Source organism: Sebastes fasciatus, chromosome 4 (genome assembly GCF_043250625.1).
Source record: "Sebastes fasciatus isolate fSebFas1 chromosome 4, fSebFas1.pri, whole genome shotgun sequence".
Lineage (NCBI taxonomy): Eukaryota > Metazoa > Chordata > Actinopteri > Perciformes > Sebastidae > Sebastes > Sebastes fasciatus.
The window spans coordinates 3,135,018-3,148,375 of record NC_133798.1 but is presented as its reverse complement, the minus strand read 5'-3'; the positions used below and the strand labels follow the sequence as shown (position 1 = coordinate 3,148,375).

Sequence of the window (13,358 nt, the reverse complement as noted above, 5' to 3'; positions counted from 1 at the left end):
TTGACGCTGGACATTCGTAGGAAAATGCACGAAAAATGAGGAATAACTTTTCATAAGATATCAGATGAACACTGCAAGTCTCATTTGTAAGTCAATATATTATATTTTTAGATATCTGAAGAGCTGACTTGATTTTTTCCTTGCTGGAGATAAGGGAAGGAAACAATTCAAATCTTCCACTGGGATTGGAGTGAAACAGAAGGGTGCTGAATTTAAAAAGTGTGAACCAATAGACAAATCCTCATAATGACGTTAAAATAATTTATATCTGTTATATTCAGGAGAAGCCACTTGGACAAATATCAGATGCTCTTTTAAAATGTCCTTCTCGTTTATCTTTTCAGGTGACTCACATCAAGGCACCTAAGACAGCGGAGGATGAGTTTATTGAGATTCAGAGTGCTACAGGAACAGCTGTACAACGATGGGCTGTACGCTCACTAACACTCTGTAAACTGGTATGTAGTAGCACACCCAATACAAGAAGAATGAGGATGGAAAGATTTTGGCTCGGTGGTTAAGACTGTGGTTAGGACTGAGGCCTCAGAGGAGGGTGGATGTGGGTTTGTTGTTGTACTCTTCTCTTGTTTACCTTTTTCCCTCCAGAGTCCCAAAGACTGGTAGACCACAGAACTATACAAATTGTATTTGCCCAGTGATGAACTCTGATTATTAGGGCCCGAGCACCGACAACGTCGGGCCAGCGAAGGCCCTATTGAAACTGTAGGAATTCTTCTTCTTTTTCTTTTTCTCCTCCCAAATGAATCGCCTTTTTGAGGGCCTTAACATGCTCAAAAAGTTGTTAAACTTGGCACACTTAGACGCGGTGAAATATTTGATATTTTAAGGGTCTCGGGCTCGGGTGTTGCAAAATGGCTCGCTACCGCCCCTTAGAATGTTGGAAAAATTGAGCCCCTCACTCCGGTTTCACCTACATGTATGAAATTTATTGTATTTATAGGTCGTGTACTTTAACAAACTCCTCCTACAGATTTAATCAGATCGACTTGAAATTTGGTCAGGACCATCTTAAGACCTTATGGATGGAAAGTTATTCAAATTGTAAATTTTCACTGAACGACCTGACCGTGGCGTGGCGGCCATTTTGAGCCATTCGCCATGAAACAGGAAGTTGTTGTAACTTCCTGTTTCATGGCGAATGGCTCTGTACATAGTCTGATCTGCCACAAATTTCTCAGGCATGATAAGGGTCCAGTCCTGAGGACATTTACATGCAAAAATACACTCATAGCCCCGCCCCAAGACGTTAGCCACGCTCCCTTTCATAACTCATGAACCGTTTGTCTGACCCTGTCGCCGGTTCACTGGTTTTCCTTCCTTGGACCTCTTTTGGTAGGTCCTGACCACTGCAGACCGGGAACATCCCACAAGAGCTGCAGTTTTCAAGATGCTCTGACCCAGTCATTTAGCCATCATAATTTGGCCCTTGTCAAAATCGCTCACATCCTTACACTTGCCCATTTTTTCTGCTTCCAACACAAAGTTCAAAGTTCAAAATGTTCACTTGCTGTCAAATATATATACCACCCATTGCCAGGTGCCATTGTCACTTCACCTGTAAGTGGTCTTAATGTTATGGCTGATCGGTGTATGGCCTTATACAGATCAATAAGATCGCTTCCTGATTTCATGATCAGCAGATGGATTTATCAGTAGTAGTTTTTTAAATCATGCTCAAATGACATATCTGCTATCATAAAATCCTGTGGTTGGTTTGTTTGCTTTCACACAACAAACAAACCGCACCACAGTTCACTTGACAGTGGGTCAAGACCTCCTTTTCAAGCGGTCTCAGTTTGGTTGTTTGGCCACCTCAGATAGTACTCAGCTGATCTGGCTAAAGCCATGGTCTAAACTTGCAGGGGTAAAAAACAAACAGTAGAAACCCTGCACACCACATTCCCCGGGTCATCAAGGAGCACGGGAACACGTAGGTGTATCATGCCCAGACGGAGTCAGATGCAACGCGACTGACACACACACTTCACATTTTTCACTTCACTTGGATCAAATGCCATCAGACACTCAAAATGCAACACAATTTGAAATGGTCAAGCTTGGGGCCATTTTCTTATTTCCTGACACCGAGACATAGGGAGTTTTCACCCAACTATAACTGTAAAACATCAATTTATTTTGGAAATATATTTTAAAGAGGTAGCTAGGGATATCCATAATTAACCGTTTAACCGTTAACCGACATTAAGCATTTTAACCGATTAACTCTATCGGTTAAAACGGTTAAAAGAAATGTTAATAATTATCGCAAAAGCTCAGAGGAGCGACTCGTCACTTTAAGGAGAAAAGCTGGTCCACCTTAACAGCCCACCTTAAGAAGCGGAGCCGGAGTTACAGTATACAGGAAGTCAGCTCCGGTCTCTGGCTCGCTTGAGCGGAGGAGTTGTAGTTTCGTAGCATTTATTCCCCCGCAAATAAACTGTACACACACTGCTACACCTACGATCACAGCTAGAACGCCACCAACAACCTCACACTCACCACCAACACACACACACACGGTCTGTTGGAAACTCACTAAAGTTACGCAGACTACGTGTGCGGCGGCGGCGAGCACGAAGCCTCTGACAAAGCTACAGCTACTAACGTAGCACAAATATACACACTGTTGGACACTCGCTAAAGTTACGCCGGGCAGACAGATTATCCTTACGCTGGGCAGACACACAGCTGACAACCTGCTAAACTAAACTAAATGTGCGGTGGAGACTTTTACTGGGAAAGTGGCTGCATGTCTGTGACACTACACGCAGCATCGTAGCTGCTAAGTTAACGCTCCCGGACGGTGAACTGGGGACTCCCGTCAACGAATGTCTGTTGTGCTCCTGCAGCTGGTACACCGCAGCATGCGAGGCACAAATCTTGTCGTTTAACAGTTAATAGTCGGTTAACGAGGGTCGGTTATCGGTTAAGACAATGTTTCAAAATGAGCATCCCTAGAGGTAGCATATACTGTAGCCAATAGCACTTAATCATGAGTGGTTCACTGCTGTATATGCATATTTGTTCCCAGGTGTTGAGGAACGTAGCATCACTCCTGTCTGCAGAACTGAGGTTTGCTACACTCTTCATGGCCATCATCTGGTTCTGCATGGCTTTCAGGTTAGTTCATGATGTCATGTATTACATTATCATCCATGGTTGATAAGGAACAGTAGAGTGACAGAAATCACAGTTAAACAGAATAAAATGTGTCGACATGGCAAGATTTAAATCAGGCATGTCACACTCAAGGCACTTTCACAAGCCATAGTTCGTTTGTCTAGTCTGAATCAGAGTGAAGTTGATACTTTTGGTTGGTTCATTTTCTATTTAGTATGGTTTGGTTTCACAGTGCAGAAATCAAAGCAGACCAAATAAAAAAAAAACATTTGCTGAGAGGCGTGTACGAAGGAGAGAATTTATCTTTTTCATCTCGACAGCTGCCACCTCTATGCAGGGAATCGCAGATTTTGATGCTGTTAAAGTTTTTTTTTACTTTGACTCGGCACTGATCGATAGCCATTCTCCCCCAGTTTCTCTTGAATGACTCCATAAATGTCACTATTTTTGCGGACTTTATTTAGCATATTTTGTATGCTCCCTTCGGCCCAGATGTCAAGCAAACGTTGGACTTCTGCAGAAGTCCAGGTCAGTCCTCTCCCACTCATGTTAACCTGTCGTTACCTGTGTCCATCTCAACAAATGTCTGCGCAGGCAGCCTGCGCTTTGGTTCACTTGGAAACAGTCCAAGACCACCGCTCACAAGCAGTCTCGGACCGGTAGTTGTGTTCCATACCAGAGTACGATTACTGCGTTCACAACTGGCCAAACGAACCGCACCAGGGGTTGAACCGCACCAGAGTTCAATTAAAATGGACTAAAGGTTGGCTTGTGAAAGAGCCCTTACATGGTAGGTGTCTCAGACAGTTGGTCCACAAGGACACCCCAAAGAACAAGGCCATTTCAAAAATAAAAACTCAAAAACAGATTTATAAAGCAGAGGAACGACAGTCTCATCCTTTCTGTTTGGGTTGCAGTTACATTCTGGTTGTTTTATGCACGGTTTATTGATTCAGTCTTCCCTCGATCACAGTTACTATGGTCTGTCTGTTTGGTTCCCTGACATGATCAAACACCTTCAGTATGAGGAGTACCAGTCCAAGGTCAAGGTAAGGTGAACGACAATTCATACAACTCATAGCAACACAGATCTTTTTGTCCTGCTTCGATGACGGCAAGATGATTTCATCTTAAGTGTATTCATGGTTTGAATTAACATTATTTGGTTTTAAAATATCTACGCAGAAAATTGATTGATGTTTTGTCTCTATTTAGGTGTTCCATGGAGAACGAGTGGAGAACTTCCATTTTAACTTTTCTTTAGAGAACCAGATCCATCAAGAAGGGGAATACATCCATGACAAGTAAGTCTCACTGTATCACCTTGTGGACACAAAGCAAACAGAGAGAGATTTACTATGGGTTTGATGTATACATACATTTACTGTGCGTTAATATAACATCTGTCCAATAAAGGAAATCCTCCGTCTTTATTGATTTAATTCATTGTTAAGTGCTAAAGCACATTCTACAGGAGTGATATAGATGTTGTTGTTGATGTCGAGCTGAAGTTTCAGTAAATGGACTGTATTTATATGGCGCCTTTCTAGTCTTCCGACCACTCAGAGAGCTTTACACTACATGTCAGCATTCACCATTCACACACACATTCATACACTGATGGCAGCGGTTGCCATGCAAGGTGACAACCTGCCCATCAGGATCTAATCTAAATACTCATTCACACACCGATGGCACAGCTTTCAGGAGCGATTTGGGTTTAAGTATCTTGGTCAAGGATACTTCGACATGTGACTGGAGGAGCTGGGGATCGAACCGCAGTCTTTCCGATGAGTGACCCACTCTACCTCTGAACCACAACCGCCCTCAGTAAAGTCTTAAAATGTACAGTTGTGGTTGGAGTTATTGAACTAACATTGGTAGCAGAGGATGGAAATTACAAATTGACACAGCTTGCACTGGAACTGTGTGTGGAGAGAAATAGCTCGATCATTACATCGGTGGACTAACACAGAGTGACTTATTGAAAATGGGGGACACAAAGAGTGTAAGATCATTCAAGTTTGACAATGGGAGAGTTGTTTCTTCTACAGCCAAGATAGGAAAGACTAGATGTGACACTGAAACAGAAGTTGTCCCAGTAGATTTCCATTGTTTTTAAGCAAAACTTCACTTAACAGAGCAGGTGCTGTTTTGGACATTGAAAATGACAAAGCCGCAATGTTTAAGCAACCAGTGAAACTTGAACTGACATAATCACACTATTGTGTGAACATAAGAGATGGGGGTAACCCCGATAAAAGTAGATTCAGAATGAGGATGACATTGTCACTGTGACAGAAAACATGACAACTAAGGAAAAACAAAAAAGTTCAAACTACTTCTGTTCAAACTACACAAACAACTTGGACATGACTCAGTCAACAGACTGCAAAAAACTACTGGCCTGCTAATGATGATGAAATCTGCCTTCAGTTTTCACTGATAAGCTGTCAGCTCTTTTCACCAGTCCTGTGTTGTTCCAGCGAGTACAGATCCTGAAAAGGAGCCCGACATATCCAAGAGGTAAAACCGTATGAACGGGCAAGGTGTCGACTATGACACCGCCGTACATACAGTATGTCCTCAACACTCACCCCACCGAACAAGGTTGCCGACACTGCAAGAGTAGAGTGTGCACGGACCACAGTGGGAGGGTTTCTTCCCGCCTGCCTATAAGCCTGGGAGATGTGCTCACAAAGCCAGCCCGCCAGGCATTTCTTGGAAAGGGCTTTTCTGACCACACCCACCCAGAAGCACACAAATAGCTGTTTAGTGCACCTGAGGAGGGCCGTATACATTCAACATAATATGCCAAGCACAAACAGGGCATAGCAGATGCAACTTTGCCTCCCTGACTGACGAAAAGCATCAAGTTGTATAACCCTCAACCTGAATGAACTCCTTAAGTTCTTAGGAACAAAGTAGGGGTTTGGTCTGAGAGTAGCCCTGCTGCGGTTACCCCGAAGCATCGATCAACTGGGGTTCACCGACAGGTCAGTTAACATACTCCCTTAGCTGAGGTCAATGCAAGCAGCAAAGCTGTCTTGAATGACAATAACTTTAAAGAGAAACGCTCTAGTGGCTCAAAGGGGTCCTTCACCAAAGCCTTGTGCGTCAATGGCAGTTCCCACTGGTCATTGCCTCCTGGCACTCTGCAGAAACAGCTTGAAGGTGACCAAAGGCCGGTCTGTCGCCAAAACCCTCATGGCAGAAAGAAATGGTTGCTGCATACACTTTAATAGTGGCACGAGACAGCCCTCTATCCATCAGACACTCTAAAAACTAGAGAATAGACCCGACTGCACAGGACAGGGGATCTAGCCTCTTTTCATCGCACCAGCGTTGGAACCCTAACCACTTTGCTCTGTAACAGGCAGTGGTGGATCCTGTTCTTGCCGCTTGGATAGTCTGTACAACCTGTACAGACGGCCATGACCTCTTCAGCCCCCTCCCTCTCAGGAGCCAAGCCTGGAGAGGATGTCCCAGACTGGGCATTACGCCTTTTGCCCCTGCCTTCTGAGACAGAGCCCCCCAAAACTGGGGGATGGTCCAGGGCAGGACCACCAACATCTGAGTCATTTCGGCGTACCATGGTGCCGAACGACGACCTGATGCTATCAGAATGACTGACAATTGCTCCCACCTCACTCTCTCCAATAGGGGAGGGACGAGATTGAGCGGCGGAAAGGCGGAAAGCAGCTTTCTTGGCAAGGGCACGTGTGCAAATGCGTCCAGCCCCAGGGGTGGGTCGTTCTGCCATGCCAGGGAGAACCATAGCGGGCAGTGGGTGTTGTGTCGGCTGGCAAACAGATCCACTTCCGCTCTCCCGAACCGGGAACAAATCTGCTTCACCACCTCCTAGTGAAGCCTCCATTCATCTGGCAGAGGTCCGCCACTTGAAATGAGGTCGGCCCTGGACCCGGAATGTAGAGAGCTTTCAGAGACAACCGGTGCTCTGAGGCCCACAACCCCAGCAGATGCTCACCCTGTTGGTGTGGTAGGGTGCAGCGCTACTTCCAATTGATCACAAACCCCAGCTTGGTGAGGTGCAAGATCAATTGGGCCATGTGAAACATCGCCCATTCTTTGGACGTAGCCATGATAATGAGGTCGTCTAGATAAATGTAGACCCTCATGTCACGGTCACGTAGCGGCTGCATCGCCGCGTCCACACACTTGCTGAGGGTGTGGGGGGCCAGTAAATAACCAAATGCTAGTCTGTTGTACTCTTTCCCTGAGCGTTTACTGTTGCCACGGATGGGTGTACATTGTAGTTAATGGAAAGCCCGGTGCATCTCATACAGGTGCTCATACCGGCCTTGTGTGGCAGCATGCCATGCTGACGACCGTGAGAATGCGTCGGTATTTGACGCCCTGGGAATGAGAACGGGCTGGCCTGTTTGAGAATGTAATCGTGGTAAATTGTCAGTGTGGATTAGACAGGGATCTTTACTTTTTTTCAAAAACCAACACCAGTAAGTTACTTACCAGAAATTATAGAGTATGACCACATTTGTAGCATTTCGATGTATTTATTGTATCTTTTATGAATCTAGTGTAGCTAATGCTCTTTCTACTGTATAGAATATTTTGGTTGAGTTGGAATGTTTGTACCTTTTCACGTACTGCTGTGTACTAAAACATGCTCAGCTTTCAACAGTTATGCAGAACCGCACCGACATTATAAGCTTTTTGGACATAGTCAGCAGTGTGAAGACGGGTATGGACAGTCTCAGTCAACTACTTTCCTTGCACTGTTTAGAAAAGGATCACCAACACTTCACCCCAGTGAACATAAGTGCTATTATTAGCCTTATCAATCATTTCATTATCAGTTATGTTAAAGGAAACTGTGTTGCATGCTGTGTTTTGTTGTATGTGTTGTTGTATGTGATGCCCTGGAACTCATAAAACATTAGCAATATGTCTACAAATACCTAATCACTTACTGCATATGCTAATGGTCAGAACAAAGAACATTGAATTACATTGTGAAGACCGTAAACCTTGACGGGTTTATGAAGGCTTCTACTTTATCACCATTTTTTGATACTATAAACAATATACTTTTATTTTGTATACGTGCATAAGCCAGAGGTTAGTATTGGTAGATACACCCCCTGATTTTGTTACAGAACCCCCAAATCCCATAAATTCCTCCTCGCTCAACATTTTAACACTTAGCTGACAGAAATAGGAGTGCTCTTCATCGTTCGTTCAGTTTCCTTAACACCGTCTATGATAGAGTAAGACAAACATTTTATTTTATATATTTTATAGTAGGACACAAAACCCAACCCCCAGATAATCTGTTCAATGAGAACTGAGGTGTGTGACATGATGTCACTGAAGAGGTATGATTGTTTTATGCACCTTAGAGGGACTGTTTGTAACTTCTTACACGTATAAATCATTGCGGGTCGGTGTCCCATGCGCGCTTGTGTGTGGCTACGCTGTTCAGACAAGACTCCAACACAAACTACACAGAAGCACCAAAACCACAAAGTTGTATCTAGTGAAGCCCGTCTTGCAAAACAGTGTTGGCCGCGGTCGGAGGACGCGGGGGAGATCGTAGCTTTGGTCTCCAGGGCCGGAGTCTCTGCTGTACTCTGCTCCTCTGCCTGCCTTCACTCACACACCGCGCTCGTTCTCGCTCTTTCGCTCCACTCTCACGTGCATGCACGCACACTACACACTGCAGAAGAGTTAGTTTAGCTCTGAGAATATCTAGTGAATGTACAGTGGACGTTTGTGCAGAAATAACTGCTGCAGCTCCTCCAGACCACCAGAGGTTTCCTGTGTCTTGTGAAGTGACGGGGCTCCGCAGAGAGAAACGTTATCGTCTCCGACCAAAACTCCGGTGTCTCCCCTGTTCCCTCCGGCCGCGGTCGAGAGGCTGAGGCAGGAAAAGCCAACACTAGGAGCAGCATTGATTCATGGAGAGACATTCGTCTGGTCAGCTAACATTACTTCCAGGCAGCTGAAATATAGAGTGATATTGTGCTTTTAGCTGACTTGTGTCGCCTCACTGTTTTGAGCGATGGTCGTTCATGTCTATGTAGAGCGAGCACAAGCGCGAGCAACAGAACGCTGACTTTCTTTGACTTAACGGCCACAGGTGTCGCTGTTAACAAGACATTTCCGATTCTTACAAACAGTCCCTTTAATAGTTGCAACAGCTGAGCATGAAAGTGTATGCAGCAGCGACCAGACAGAAGCCCCTCTACACTTGATCAGCAGCACAGTTGCTTTGCGTGATCCATTGTTTTCCTGTGAACAGCTAACATCAACGCTAACTTGGGTGTTGCGTGCAACTCAGGTTTTACGGCTCACCGCTGTGGTCAAACTCTTCTTGATTGTTGGGTTTTTACTAATTTTTTTCTCGATGGCCAGTGCCTGACTGAGATACATGCAGTAATATACAGACTGGCTTTGTGGAGCTCTATATTTTGTTTTAAAAAACTTTTTTGGCACTTTCCTGCCACCTGGAATGCTTTGGTGTCCTGTGTGAAGATGACCCAAGGATTCATTCAGACTGAATGTGAAGTTAATTTTCATCCTACTACGTTTGCATGAATATGTTTCTAGGTTTTTTTTGTGGTAGGTATCATTTGCCCATAATCAGTCAATGGAGTTGCTGTGTGTGAGCAGTGTGCCTGCATATTTATATTTCTGATCGCTCAGACAGACAGATTAAAAATGTAACAGAAACCCCAATACAATTTACTCCTATATGTGCATAATCATGAATATTCATGAATTCATGACAGTTTTTCCTCAAGGTGGAACATTTTCACTACTTTGTCTGAGTTAATGGCACCTATGGCGAATCCTTGTCGTTTCCGTTCTGTTTCTATTCTTTAAATTGACTGTGCATACATCCATACCTCTACATTTCGTTCAGTCTAAGTACAGCTTTGCACACAGATTGCACCACCTCTACAGTTGCATGCACTTTTGCGCCCAGTTGAATCTCAAAATGGTGAGCTGGGAGGAAACTTAGGAACTTAGGGGTTGCTCCTTGGCTCTATAACAGAATGAGGGAGTGTACCTTCAAGGACACTTCACCTCTGCAAGAGAGTGTTTTCAGTACAGATATACAGTATGTTACACTACTGTATATTATTTAACTTCTATGCTTTTTGCAGAATTGAAACAGACAGAATGGGCTTTAACTTACAATCCAGCATGAATAGTATAATTAACAGGGCTGCCACTGAGTATATCATATTGCCATGGAGATGATAACATTGAACTATTTCAATTCCAACACACTGTCCACGTCAATGCTTATTTCTATGGCAGTGTTATCAGTGGTGGCTATCTTGGATATACCACAGTTGAGCCCATTCTTACCATTCTAATTCTGTGTTGCCACAGCAATAGAAGTGAGAGTCCATGTTTTTTTTGTCTGTTGGTTTGTGTGTGTGTGTCCCATCCCATCCCCATAGGTTCATCAGTATAGAGATGAAGTCAGTGAAGTTTGAGAACTCACTGTTTGAAGACTGTCGCTTTGAAGACATCAAGTCCACAGACACTGTGTTTGAGAACTGCACCATCCGTTCCACTGCCTTCTATAACACAGGTAGGTTCAGCTGGAGCAGGGGCTAGGAGGAATTACATCAGAAAATAAGAGTGAATTCAGGTTAGAGGTTACATTTTTGGTGGGTTAAATCAAAAGCTTTACTCACAGGACCAAATGCCAGCCCATCACTGTCCAGTGTGGAGTTACACGGACCACACTTGAACCAAAAAAACGTGTTTACTGGCTCCATCTTTACCTTTTTTGTCTGTTAGTGGGTTGCCAATGCGGCCAAGGTTGGAAAAAAGTGGGCCCCATGTGAGCCATCATTCTTGTGCCAGTTATTAATAAAGAGAAGGTAGGAGTCAGAACAAAAGGCTACATTGTTCCTGACATGTTTAACCACTCAAAATCAGAAAGATAAACAAATATTTGCAATATTCACATCCTACTCAGTATTAGACATGATACAATGTTTCACTATTAGAAATCATATTGACACCATTGCATTGTAAAGTCATATCACTTGTTATCCCTAATATATACAGATGATGGGCTGCTGAGGCAATAGAGTGTTTATCTAGCCCACAATAAATGTTTTAATAAGGTATTAGCATTGAAAACTAAATACGCTGCTCTCTGTTGGTTTTGATGATTCTGCTTACCATTGGCTCAAATCTGATCTTTCAGGCAGAGTACTGACCATTTCATTCATTCAAGTTTCTTTGTGGTTGTTAAAGGTGTCCCACAATATTAGACTGAAAATGACTACATGAAAATAACATGTATTTTCAATTGACCTTTGTGATGTCCAGTTTTATGCTGATGATACAATCCTGTTTGTCATTGGCTTGACTGCAGACCAGACATTCTCCAGGTTACAGTCTTTTTTTCTTTTTTTTTAGGAATTAGGAATTTGGCTAGTTAGCAGATTGTCGTACAAAACTCATGTTGAACACTCTGGACAACAAAATACTGGAGAATTTAGAGAGTACAAAATATCAGTAACAGAGAAGGTAGATGTTTCACTGAATCATGTCCAAGGCTCAACAGTTGACCTTCTACCATGAGTTCCATCTTATATTTCATGGTCTTCCTGTTCTCTGTAGACCTGTGGGAGGAGAAGTTCATTGACTGTAGGATGGAGAACACCACCTTTGAGCACAACAAAAATGGCTGCCACCTGGACACTGGTGAGGAGAACGATGTTCTCATTTACCTGGTCTGCTTCCTGGGCAGTCTGGCTGTGTTGCCAGGCAACATCATCTCAGCCCTCTTTATGGAGAAGATCGGCAGGGTCAGGATCATAGGTGATTTTTGGAAGTTTGTTACCCTTTATTGTTGATGTTTTTAACTTTATATATGACCAATGTTCCAAGCATGATATTACAATGTCTGTATGTATATATGTGTGTAGATACATTGTTGGAAACACCACTATATTACTTTGGAACACATTATACAACGCCGGTAAAAAAGGCTGCACTCTGGAAACTAAATCTTTTTAATAATTGTAAGAGTTTTTCATTTTGCTTTGAACAATCTGACTTGTTCCATACAAGTTATATGGGATTAATGTCTGCACATTGAGCAGGCCCAACACGTTATCATCCCACCTCGCCACATACTACTGCTTTGTCACGCCACTTGGCGGCACTTTCTAACCCCTGTTGCTGCGGATAGGTTCACCTTGCAGTTAATGGAAAGCCTTGTGCTTCTAATACCAGTGCTAAAGGGTGCCTTGTGTGCCAGTATCACACGCCGACATCTGTGACAAAGCCTCAGTATTCGATGCCCTGGGGATGAGAAAGGGTATGGTTGAAATATTCTTTTTAGAGGTCTTGCGTAACTTGCAATTAAAAAATGAGTCAACACACAGAGTTCAGGGCTGAATGAAGACACACCTTCAAGTTCTACTCAAACTCACAAAGGACAGTTAAGGAGTAAGACCGAAAATGGCGATTGTTGTTAGATGCTATGGGGACAACACACGTCAGTGGGACAGTAAAGTGTGTCACACATTGTTGCTCTGCCACTAAGCTGGCAGCAGAGGTAGGCACAAAGCAACTGGCATGGCTGGGCTACACGCAACGGCAACAATACACATAAAAATGGCCGCAGCTCTGACCATCCTGCTACGTTGATTTGAATGGGAATGTATGTTCTACTTCGATTTGCTAGGTATTTCTGGTGTAGCTTTAGAGTAAAGCCACTTTTTCATAGTTCATTTTGGCCATCTTTCTGTTTAATACTAGCGACACGGAGCATTGCCCTCAGAATTGTGAAAAGAAAAGAAAAGAAAAAAAACAAGTATTCTGTTGAAAAGACTCTACATGATTCAAAATATGGATTCTGTGGTCTCCTCAGGTGGCTCCATGCTCATTTCGGCAGGCTGTACCTTTTTCCTGTTTCTGAGCTTCAGCCAAGCAGCCATCATCGCCTTGCAGTGTCTATTCTGTGGCGTCAGCGTAGCTGCATGGAATGGCATTGAGGTGGTGACCGTGGAGCTGTACCCGACTTCTAAAAGGTACCGCGCTTTATTGTAATAATGTATGTGTCAGATGAAGATACAGTTTAACAATTACACTGAACAATTCTGTTTTAGTGTACGCATTTATTATACAAACTCGGTCAACCTGACAAAAATGTCACGTTTAAAGATCTTCAAATTGAAAATACCGACGGTAGTGAC

The 13,358-nt window shown here is 43.6% G+C and overlaps 1 protein-coding gene and 1 long non-coding RNA gene across 4 annotated transcripts in view; both read left to right on the top strand.

The window, feature by feature from the left end:
- The window catches only part of LOC141765528 (uncharacterized), a 90,524-nt gene that overhangs the window by 73,105 nt on the left and 4,061 nt on the right, over positions 1-13,358 (top strand). The gene's annotated exons all lie outside the window — the stretch shown is intronic.
- LOC141765508 (synaptic vesicle glycoprotein 2B-like) overlaps positions 1-13,358 on the top strand; it is a 60,222-nt gene that overhangs the window by 42,803 nt on the left and 4,061 nt on the right. For 2 of the 3 annotated variants that reach the window (XM_074631529.1, XM_074631530.1), the window contains 7 exons: positions 345-458; positions 3,053-3,141; positions 4,115-4,190; positions 4,357-4,445; positions 10,596-10,729; positions 11,776-11,976; positions 13,034-13,193. In XM_074631529.1, coding sequence (XP_074487630.1) covers positions 345-458; positions 3,053-3,141; positions 4,115-4,190; positions 4,357-4,445; positions 10,596-10,729; positions 11,776-11,976; positions 13,034-13,193 — 863 coding nt within the window. Of the gene's footprint in view, positions 1-344; positions 459-3,052; positions 3,142-4,114; positions 4,191-4,356; positions 4,446-10,595; positions 10,730-11,775; positions 11,977-13,033; positions 13,194-13,358 lie in introns of those variants that run through there. The other variant, XM_074631531.1, reaches the window with a different exon arrangement.